Source organism: Camelus bactrianus, chromosome 4, assembly GCF_048773025.1.
Source record: "Camelus bactrianus isolate YW-2024 breed Bactrian camel chromosome 4, ASM4877302v1, whole genome shotgun sequence".
NCBI lineage: Eukaryota > Metazoa > Chordata > Mammalia > Artiodactyla > Camelidae > Camelus > Camelus bactrianus.
This window is the reverse complement of record NC_133542.1, coordinates 39129685-39141474: the sequence shown is the minus strand read 5'-3', so window position 1 is coordinate 39141474 and position 11790 is coordinate 39129685. Positions and strand designations below refer to the sequence as shown.

The following is an 11790-nucleotide window of genomic DNA, read 5'->3' as shown; positions in this document are numbered from 1 at the left end:
TCACAAAAAGCTGGAGATCTAAGTTGGGCCAAGCTGAAACTGGGATCAGGCAGGGTGGTCTTGAGGTAGAGGTGATGGTAAAAGGGCCCATGCCTCAAGACCAAAAAACAAAAAACAAAAACAAAGCATAAACTGTAAACAATTAAAGAAAAGACTGATAATTTAGAGCACATTTAAGTTTTGAATTTGTAGAGCCAGGGTTACTGCTCCCAGAATGGTCCATAAACTATACAAAAAGATGTCCAAGTTCACTGGGGAAATACAAACCAAGGCCACAGGGAGATACCATCTCACACTGTTGAGGTAAGACCATACTAAGTTTACTGGTGAGGACGTGACAAAAGGCATCTCATCCTCTACTAAAAGGATAATCTTTGGCATTAACCTAGTCTAGGTGAAGTAAAATATACTCTACAACTCAGTAATTCCATTCTATATAAATATTCTCACACATGAAATACTTATTTAGAAAGACTAAAATTAAAGTTTGACCAAACCAAGTGTTGGAGTTGCAGCTCTCATACACTGTTGGTGGGAATGTATAATGGTACAACCACTGAAAACCAGTTTGGCAGTTTGTTAAAGAGAAGTTAAATACACCTACCATGTGATCCAGCCTTTCAACTCCTAGATATTTACCCAAGCGAAAAAGAAGCCTACGTCCATACAAAGCGTTACACACAAATGTCCTCAGCAGCTTTATCTGCAATAGCCCTGAACTGGAAGCAACCTACATGTCCATCAATAGGTGAATGGATAAAAAAAAAAAACTCTGACATATCTATACAACAGAATACTACCGGGTAATAAAAAGGAATGAATATGTAATAACTTGGATGAATTTCAAAATAACTGTGTTGAGGGAAAAAAGCCAAACAAAAGAGTATATATACTATGATTCCATTTATTTAAAAAAAGAAAAAACTCTAGAAAATGCAAATAAATCTATAGTGACCGAAAGTAAAGCAGTGGTCACACTGCCGAGGGAGGAGGGAGGGATTACAAAAGGGCAAGAGAAAACTTTTGGGCGTGAAGGATATGTGCATTATCTTAATTGCAGTTACAGTTTCACAGGTGTATACATACATCAAAACTCAGCAAATTAAATACTTTAAATATATGCAGTTTATCTTATGTCAATTTGGCCTCAATAAAGCTGTCTATATACCAACAAAACTAAAAATGCTATTTAGAAATACATATACAGATGGGGAAATTACAAAGAAAAGCAGAAGCATTGTTAATTCAAAATTCAAATCAAAACAGTAATTACCCGGAGTGGAAAGGAGGGAGGCACCAGTGGGCGAGGCATGTAGGTACCTTGTCATATTCTCGTACTAGTAATACTCTATATCTGAAACTGGGTGCTTGGGTATCTCACTATCTTTCTTTTAACTACATATATGTTTTATACAACTTTTTGTACATATGGTACATTTTACAATTTAGAAAAAAAAGTATGTGGAAAGGACTGCAAGGGAATGAGCTTCTATTTGCTAAACTGTACTTTTTCATCTTAGGAAGGATACACTCAAAACCTTTAGATAAAATTAAGCTCTTTCATATCTAATCTGTGTCACTAATTTGAAAAAGGCAAACTCTTCATCTATTTGAGATAGATGGGTTATCAATTTTAAACAAGAAGGAATCAGAAAGGGAAATTAGGAAAATAATCCCATTTACAACTGCATCAAAAAGAATAAAAAGAACAAAATACCCAGGAATAAGTCTAACTAAGGAGGTAAAAGACCAGTAGGAAAACTATAAGACACTGATGAGAGAAATAATTGAAGACAACACAAACAGATGGAAAGATGTACCGTGTTCCTGGGCTGGAAGAATTAATTTAATATGACCATACTACCCAAGGTAATCTATAGATTTAATCCAATCTCTATCAAAATACAAATGGCATTTTTCACAGAACTAAAACAAATAATTCTAAAATTTATATAAAAATACAGAAGATCCCAAATAGCCAAAACAGAACTGGAAGTCTCACGTTCCCTGACTTCACGCTATTCTACAAAGCTACAGTAATCAAAACAGTTTTACAAAACAGAAACAGACTCACACACATAGAAAACAAACTTATGGTTACCAGTGGGGGAAGGGGGTGGGAAGGGATAGAGAGTTTGAGATTTGCAGATACTAACATACATACATATATATACACATATACACATACATATACACATATATATATATAAAATAACAAGTTTATACTGTATAGCACAGGGAACTATATTCAATATCTTGTAGTAACTTACAGTGAAAAAGAATATGAAAACGAATATATGTATGTTTCTATATGACCGAAGCATTGTGTGCTGTACACCAAAAACTGACACAAAACTGCAAACTGACTATACTTCAATTAAAAAAAAAAAAATTTGGCATTGGCATAAAAACAGACACATACATCAATGGAACAGAATGGAGAGTCCAGAAATGAACCCACACTTAATATAGTCAATTACTCTATGACAAAGGAAGCAAGACTACATAACAAAGAAAAAACAGCCTCTTCAATAAATGGTGCTGGGAAAACTGGGTAGCTACATGCAAAAGAATCAAACTGGACTACTTTCTTACACCATATACAAAAATAAACTCAAAACGGATTAAAGACTTAAATGTAAGACCTGAAACCATAAAACTTCTAGAAGAAAACAGAGGCAGTAAGCTCTTTGACATCAGTCTTAGTATTTTTTTTGGCTATGTCTCCTCAGGCAAGCACAACAAAAGCAAAAATAAACAAATGGGGCCTAATCAAACTTAAAAGCTTCGCACAATGAAGAAAACCATCAACAAAATGAAAAGGCAGCCTACTGAACGGGAGATGTTTGCAAACAATATATCTGGCAAGGGGTTAATATCCAAAATATACAAAGAATTCATACAATTCAGCATCAAAAAACCAACAACCCAATTAAAAAATGGGCTAAGGACCTAAATGACTCTTTCTCAAAGGAGACATACAGTTAGCAAACAAGCACATGAAAAGATGCTTAACATCACTAATCATCAGGGAAATGCAAATCAAAACCATAATGAGGTATTATCAGAAAGACAACAAATAAATAACAAGAGTTGGCAAGCACGTGGAGAAAAGGGAACCTTCATGTACTACCGGTGGGAATGTAAACTGATGCAGCCACTATGAAAAACAGTATGGATGTTCCTCAAAAAGTTAAAAATAGAACTGCCATATGATCCCTCAGTTCCACTCCTGGATATATATTCAAATAAAACAAACACTAATTTGAAAAGATATATGCATCCCTATGTTCACTGCACCATTATTTACACAGCCAAGATAGGAAGCAACCTAAGTACCCACAGATAGATAAATGGATAAAGATGTGTATATACAATGGAATATTATTCAGCCATGAAAAAGAATGGGGATTTTGCCATTTGCAGCAATACAGATAGATCTAGACGGTATTATGGTAAGTGAAACAAGTCAGAGAAAGACAAATACTGTAAGATTTCACTTATATGTTGAATCTAAAAATCAAAACAAATGAGACAACAAAAGAGAAACTGTCATAAATACAGAGAACAAGTAAGTGGTTGCCAGAAGGGAGAGGGATAGGGAGATGAAAGGAAAGACAAAACAAAAGAGGAAATGGAAAGATCAAACAAAAAAAGCTATATTTACTACCCTACTTATTACATTTCTGTACTTACTAGTAAGTAGGTGGTTGTCCTAGCTTCTCACAACAGCCTTGAGGTGTAGGGGCATGGCGTAATTAATATATAGGTAGTACCAACCAATTAGAGCACAATGATCTTCCTTGCACACTTCTCTAGATCATAGTAGCATCTCTCTTCAAAGCACTTATAATTTTTTTCCTCATCTTTTTACTTGGTTACTATCTTTATCAACTATTTAAATATAAGATATAGTAGTAAATATACGGTTCTCTCTCCTCACTCACTTTGCTTGCTAAAAGGAGTATCTTGGAATCTCACTGTTGATCATCATGCAAAGCAAGCAGGCTGAAATCTGTGCTTCCCACATAATTTGAGAACCAAATAATTTTCGTTTTCACTTAGAAAAGAGCTGTACTCCAGGCTTGGCTCTTCGATGAGCTATTTTGGATGAGCTGCACATGTCTGCAACTTTATCAATTAATTTTTAATAAAAGCTCGAGGAATGTGGTGGCTACTTCAGTTCACAGCAGCCAGTGCAAAACACGCTATTTTTTATTTATTTGTTTTTGTTTTTTGCTTTTGCTTTGTTTTTACGTGTTGCTTGTTGGCTTTAGCTACTTCACTCAGCCCTGACCCCCGCTCAGCAACTTGTCTCGAATAATCCCTTAGCAAAGAGCTACAGCCTCTTAATACTGATTTATTAAGTTTGTGTAACTTTCTGTTTTAGCCTCCTGGGGACGTCCAGGTGGCCACTGACTCGAGGAAAGGAATACTAACATACACAGTTTAAGCTCCGGCTTTGCGCACGCTTCTCTCCCCGCCCCTGAGGGAAGGTCACGCCCTCCCAGGGCAACTCGACTGGGCCTTTAATAAGCCCGCCTCGGCCTTCCCGCCTCGCGCACTTCCGGCCGCAGGGGCGCTCGGGAGCGCGCCCCGCGAGCCTCCACCAACCAGCGGCTCCGCCTGGCCGGCGCGGGTGCGCGCGCGCACATTTGTGCGCAGGTTCGAATCTCCGCCGCTTCGCGGTTGCTCCCCAACGTCCGGTCGCACCTCAGCGGCGGAGAAGCAACGCGCGCGGGCAGGGCCGGACCGGCCGCCCCGCCCTCTGCACCTTCTTGCCACCGCCTAGTCGGGACTCGGTCCTCGCCCTCCCTCGCGCGCTGCGCGCTCCTCCCTCGCCCTACGCCCCCGCAGCTATCGGCGCTCGGCCTCCGACGCTGGGCGGGCTCCGCCCGAGCCTTCGGGGCCCATGGCCAAGCGGCGTGCGGCCGAGCCGCTGACGTTCCACGTGCCTTGGAAGCGGCTCCTGCTCTGCGACTTTCCTGAGGAGCCGCCGCCGCCGCCGCTCTGGATCCCGCCGCCGGGGGCCTCGCATCCCGGGCAGCCCCTCGGCGTCCCGGAGCTGCCTCGAAAGCGTAAAATCGACGCGGGGGCTATGACTGAGCCTTCGGTCTCGCCCAACAAGCGCCGCGACGGCGGGGACACCGGCGCTCCGGGCGGCGCGGAGCGTGAGGGCCGCGGCCTAGAGACCGGCGAGCCGCCGCTGCTGCAGCCGCCCGTGAGGCCCCGCGGGCCAGGGGAGGAGCCCCGGGGTGTCCGGCCCCCGAGGGGCGGTGGCGACGACGGGGCGGGGCGCACAGAGCCCCCACGGGGAGACTGGGGGGCCGCACCGCGCCAGGTAGGGGCTGCCGGTAGGCTGGGCGCTCCGGGGACGGGGGCGGAGTGAGGGCAGAAGGGGTCACCCTTTTCTAGGCATTTTGCGCACCGGGAAGGAACCAATCGTTCCCCTCTAGACGTGTTCGTCAAGATGCCCCCAAGATGAAAAACGGGTTCCCCGCCGCGGGACTTAAACAGCGACCCTTAGGCGACACACTAAGGGCTCCACAGCCCACCCTTAGCAGCATTTTGGGAGAGTCGGACAGGCTGAGAGCTCTAAGCTAAACTAGGGGGAAACTGACCGTCGGGTGAGGTAGACGCGGCCTTGCTCCTTGAGCACCTGTGAAGTGTAAGCGGGAAGCAGGAGCGTGGGGCACGATGCTGTAGAGCTTAGAGAAGACGCTGGCCTTGAACCGCGATAAGTTCAGCCCAACAACAGAAGTCAGCGAAAGGTGTATCGTGCCTTCCTTGGTTTAACGATGATTCTTTTTCTGTAATTCGTGGTGAATTTCTTTCTAAAGAGGGTGACCAATTTGGTGGCCATCACTTGGACGTCCTTTAGGCATGGTACCACTCTTTAGCAGAGAGGAAAGGCCTTCTCGTTTTGGGAAAAGGCTTTAACTCAGTGTTGAATCTGATCCTGTGAAAAAGAGTCGTTGAAAATTAATTTGGTTCTCAGGGTAAAGCATGTATGGGTAGGCTCTTTGGAGAGTTCTCGTTCCTTGGGAAATGAGCCTGCCCCATCTCTGCGCATAAGATCTGTGCTGTTCAGTGTGGTTTGTGACACAGCTGAACACCTGAAATGTGACTGACTAGTCCCAAATTGAGATGTGCAAGTGTGAAATACACACAGATTTCGAAGATCTCAAAAATTTTTATATTGATCACACGTTGAAATAATTTGAAGATAGGATTGAATAAAATGTATTAACATTTATTTCACCTTTTACTTTTTTTAATATGACATTAGAAAATTTTAAATTACGTTTGTGAGTGGCATTATATACTTATTGGACAGCTTTGGTCTAGTCAGGAATTCTAGCTGTGTTTTGGCAGTTCTGGGTTGACTTAACAGGAGCTTTGGGGTTAGAAGAACCAAACGTAGGACTCGGAATTCACAAAATTCTCTTCAGCCACTACCTCGTAGCATCCACCCCGTATTTTTCCGTTGTCTTAAGTATCTTATGCAGAATTTATCAAGTACCTTGCCAATAAAATAATGGGAATTTTATCTTTTTAGTTGGGAAAGATCTTTTTCTGTAATTCTGAGAAATTATCCTTTAGATATAATTATTATGATGAGCATTTCTGGATGAAATTATAAATTGTAGCTATTTCCACCCCCGGTTTTCTTGGAATTTAGAAAACATGAGCCTTATTTAGACTTTTTTTTTCAGACTACTTTTAGATGTTCAAATCAGGTTACTTAAGAGTGAATGATAGCACTTGTGTTTTGAAAATAAAGTAATTAGAATTTCCAATTAAATCATGCGCCAATGTGTAAAACCTGAAAAAAAAAACCAGGATGATAGTCATCCAGACCTGTTCCATATGGAGATAAGGACTGTGTAGTTTGAAGACCTATTTTTGGTACCCCACGCATACCTAGGATTGTGTTTCCTGCCAGAATGTATTGACTGCAGTGTGCCACAAATTGTTGAGGGAAATGGAAATGATAGGTAGGCAAAGAGAATTTTTCTAGTGAACTGACACACAGATCTGCTTAGAATCTCCTAGACACACCTATATCTTACTCCACAGAGTTGATTACGTCTGTCAGTTCTCTGCTTCCTGTAGTCACTACAAGCCCACAGCAGGGAACAAGCTTGGCTGTAGGGGTTCCTTCTTCACCAGGACTAGTCCCCTGTTTTCTTTTCTTTTGGCAGAAGCCCAGGAACTGTCATGTTCCTTTCTTTTATTCTGTTCTTGAACTTCTGTGCGAACTTAAATTTTCTCCAGAGTCCCTCTTTCTTTCCTGCCACCAAAGATGCAGGGGTTTTGTTTGAAGGGTTTTACAGTCAAGAGAAGATAGGATATAGCAAAAACATGGAGAAGTTAACCTTTTTCCATTCATGGAGCAAATGTCTCCCTGGTTCCTGTTGCACTCAGAATAGAGCTTAAGTCCCTGCCCTTCCTTACCCTTGGGATCTCATTTAAGAAAAATTTCCTCAGAGATGTCTTTTCTGTATTGATGCAGTCTAGGCAGAATAGTGGTGCCTCCTTTCTGTCCTAGAACCTCAGAATATTTAATGAGTTTCAGATTTTTTTTTTTTAAACTGGAGAAGTAAAATAAAACCAGGTATTACTTCAAAAAGTATTCGTGTATTTTCTCATGTTAATGTCACTTACTCTGTCATTCATTACTCTGTCAGTGCTGACCCTTACTGTTAGATGCTTTTAATAGAAGGGAAACCAGAAATGTCTTCTTTTACTAAGAAGAAAGGGATATTGGTTCATAGGCTTCTTGGAATATAATACCTAGCTATATTGGGCAGTCATAGTGCTAAACCGTAATTTACACAAGTCTACTTTTTACTGATGAGAAAGCAGACCTAGATCAAGATCAGAGTTAGTAGGTGGTGGAGTTATCATATGAACCCAGGTCTGTCTGGTGGCAAAGTTTGTACTGTTAGCTACTAGTTACGCTGACATCATTAAGGGATCTTTTTGGGCCTGTGTTTATAAGTAAGTACTTTGAACAATAAGTTTTTTCCAAAAGGCAGAGAAATTGGTCCTTGTTCTTAACCCTATTTACTTATTAAAATGAAATTTTTCTTGACATTTCTACCCCAGTGTTAAGAAATTCTAAAGAAACTTTCAGTTCTCTAAGCCTTACTGTCTAAGGCGCTGAATGAAATTACTGAGATAAAGTCTTACAGATCTGTGCTTTCCATTAAAGTAACTAGCCACATGTGGCTATTGAGCATTGAAATGTGGCTAGTCTGAATAGTGCTGGAAGTATAAAATATCTGCCAGATTTTGAAAACTTAGTGTAATAATAAAAGGAATGTAAAAATCTCATTAATTTTTTAATATTGACTGCATGTTGAAACAGTAATAATTTGACTATATTGGGTGAAGCAAAATTTTAAGATTGATTTCACCTGTTTTTACTTTTTAGAAAATTTTAAATTACAGATGTAGCTTCCATTGTATTTCTGTTGGATAATGCTGCTATAGCAAATGTGAATGTAAAGCATGAACACAACTTAGTGAACTAAATATAGATATATAGATATCCATCTGGGAATGGTGTTAACCTTCCAAATGGTCACCCTGAAAGCCTGTATATAATTTCAGTGCCACCTCCTTTGCAAAAAGTAGTTTTGGGATGCTTTTGAAATTTTGTGCCAATTTTTAACTTTATTGGAACATCAGCTTCATCACTTCATAGTTACTTTAAACAATTTTATAGCCTTTCAGAGTAAACTGTTGAATTTTTAAGGGGCCAGCACTCACTTGGAATTATAATTTTGGTATACTGATTTAAAAGTCATGTCTTGTAAAATAATGATCAGTTTAAGATTTTCTTGCTATTTACCATGTTTTTATTCTAATGCTTTTTAGAAAGTTGTCAAAATATTTTAGCCTATGTAAAGTCAATCCCTTAAAATACCAAACCTCAGGGAAAAGAACAAAAGTAAGTTTTACAGTGTGTGTATGTATTTTTTAAATAAATTGTTTTCCTCACTGAAAGGTAAAAAAAAATTTAAGACTGTCTTCAGGCATTACTTTTTGGTTGAAAAATACAAGAAAATCCTGGGAAGAGAAGCTCTTGGAGGAGATTCTTTTAAATTTAAACTACTAACAAGAAATATTTTCACAAATTCATGAATATGAAAATTCACAGATTTGACTGTGTCCATGAAGTACTTTGATTAGGCAGAATTAAAAGTATATTTTTTACTGAAGATGCAAAGTAAAAGACTGCAAAATCTTATGTGAGTTTGCTTTTAAGACAGAAAAAAATTTGTTTTGTGGAGAAACTTAACTTTTCTAGACCATTGATGTACTTTCATCTCTCTTTTCTTTTCATCAAAGCTAAATGACGAATTTTGGCAGTATAACACCTTCCAGTACTGGAGGAATCCTTTACCACCTATTGATCTGGCAGACATTGAAGATGTAAATGAAGACAACCTGACGGAAACAACACTTCAGGGCAAGAATGAAGTGGTTGAGATTGACATGGAATCCTGATAGAAGGGGCTGAAGAAATGGGTTTTTCTGAATTTGAGGAGACATCTCTTAAGTGAATTTATGTATTCTTGAGGAAAAAAGCTATTTTCCATACTTAATGTGATACCATTCTCAAACCTGAAAAATGAGGAAAAGTTGTTTTAAAGATAAATGCCTGCAGTCACTGCTGAACCTACCAATAGGGATTTGTCAAGGATATAGTACAGTTATAGGGGAAGTATCTTACGTGTTCTTGAAGAAAAATTTATGTTTAGGTTCTGAATTTGAAGATACCAGTCTTATAAAAAGGAATTATGACAGTTTTAGAAATAGATGGGAAATATTCAGATGTTCTTGTTGCACCAAAAAGTTAATTTGTGGTACATGAAGTGAATATTGTTTTATAATAACTTATTAATAAAAGGCTTTCTAATACATTTTATTGACTCTTCATAGTTGAACAAATAGCTGACTTAAACATCTGTGCAAACTTAAAATGTGGGAGATTCTTTCTGAAACCTGGTATTGTTTTAAAAGAGCTTTCTAAATGTAGTGAGAATTTCGATTTGGGTAGCATGTTTGCATAACTTCCAATATTTAATGTTTGTTAAACTTGACTTTAGGTAATCAAAAATAAAGAACATTGAGAAATCAGTAGGTGCTTCCCTCCCCCGTTTCCCAGGATAAGAGGAAAGAAGTTATCATATATTTTTTTAAATTTTTTGGTTTTGAATTGCTTTGAGGGCATGGTTTTTATTGCTTATTACTTTAGACTTGTTCTCAGTACTGACAGCACTTCAAAAATCTTTGCCTGGGCGCCACTCTTGAGAGGTTGACAGATGTTCTGAGGTGGGCTTTGGGTATAGCTATTTTTTTAAGCACTAATCTTCCTACCATTCCTCAAGTGTGCAGACAGGTTTGAGAACCACCAGATTAATGGCAGTTTTTCCTGTTTAAAGGAGATAACTAATTTGAGCTGAAGCAATGCCTCCTTAATTAGCTTTGTTTTTATTTTGCTCTGTTGATGGCTTTGTTAGAACTAAATTATTGTGTTGTTTATTACTATTTTCATTGTTAAAGAAATAAAGTAAGCAATTTGTGTTTGAGTTATATGAGTATCAGTAATTAAGTTAATTAACTCTTGTACTGCTTCCAGAATATTGGCTTTGTAATTGACTTAACTCATCCTTGCTTGTATATATTTTGTTGTTGTTTATGACATTAGATCCAAAACTTAGGAAGGATGATAAATGCCAATGAGAGAGAAGAAAAAAACAATGTTTTGTGTGTACTGTAGGATTTAAGTATGAGTTGACATTAATAATATTCTAGAACAGAAGACAAACTGTATAGTGTTAGAGTTAAGTCTTTGGAGTCAGGCATAGTTCAAAGTCTTGTCCTGCCACTTTCTACCTATGTAACATTAAGCAAGTTCTTTTTCATTTCCAAGCCCCAGATTCCTCACTTGTAAATTGAGAAACAATAAATAGTATCTACCTCAGACTATGTTTATTGTCAAGCAGTGTACTAGGTACTTTACTTGCATCAATTTGTTTAATTCTCGTAATCTAATAGGTACAAAATTTTAATTAGAATAAATGTGCTTTCTATATAGTTGCACTTCATTCCACTTTAAATTTCTACTAGAAGTTTAAAGGTAAGAGGTGGGATTGACGAAATAGCAATCAAAGCAGGCAGGTGGGAGGAAGCAGTTAAAATACTGTGGAAAAAATAAAAGGGTAAAATTTCTTCCCCCATTCTATTTGACCTGAGAGTAGGAATGTGTCCATTTTTGTTCAGTGCTCTTCTAAGTGCCCAGAACAGTGCCTGTAACATAGTAGACAGTCAATAAATATTGCATGAACAAGTGAATGGGTGTTCTTATCTGTTAATGGGAAGGTCTTGCCAGCAATATTAGGCCATTTTTGAAAATGCATGTACAAAAGTTTCATTGTAAAGATCAAGTAGTAAAACATTGGTAATGTGCTAAATTTACTATATTGTGTAATAATATAAGGACTAAGATGTCTTCCAAATGAACAATAGAAGGTGGTTATTTGACAGATTTCATAGGACACCACATTGCAGTGTCTGAGTGAGATTCAAAGAGTAGCTTGGACAACTCTGAAGCATCTGTCAAAAAAATACTAAAACCATAGGGTAGAGATTCAGGGGAAATATTTGCTGTTACTATGTTAAAAGATTTAATATTTTTATGTAGGGGTATATATTTTAATACAAAGTAAACATACATATGTGTGAAATATGTATTAATATAGACATGCAGAATGT

At 38.6% G+C, this 11790-nt stretch overlaps 1 protein-coding gene across 1 annotated transcript; it reads left to right on the top strand.

Moving 5' to 3' along the window:
• The first annotated feature begins 3543 nt into the window (after positions 1-3543).
• Positions 3544-11370, top strand: C4H9orf40 (chromosome 4 C9orf40 homolog). Its single transcript, XM_074361721.1, has 2 exons — positions 3544-5341; positions 9361-11370. The coding sequence occupies exons 1-2, from the start codon at positions 4913-4915 to the stop codon at positions 9517-9519; spliced, it is 588 nt and encodes a 195-aa protein (XP_074217822.1). The 5' UTR covers positions 3544-4912; the 3' UTR covers positions 9520-11370.
• The last annotated feature ends 420 nt before the right edge of the window (positions 11371-11790 follow it).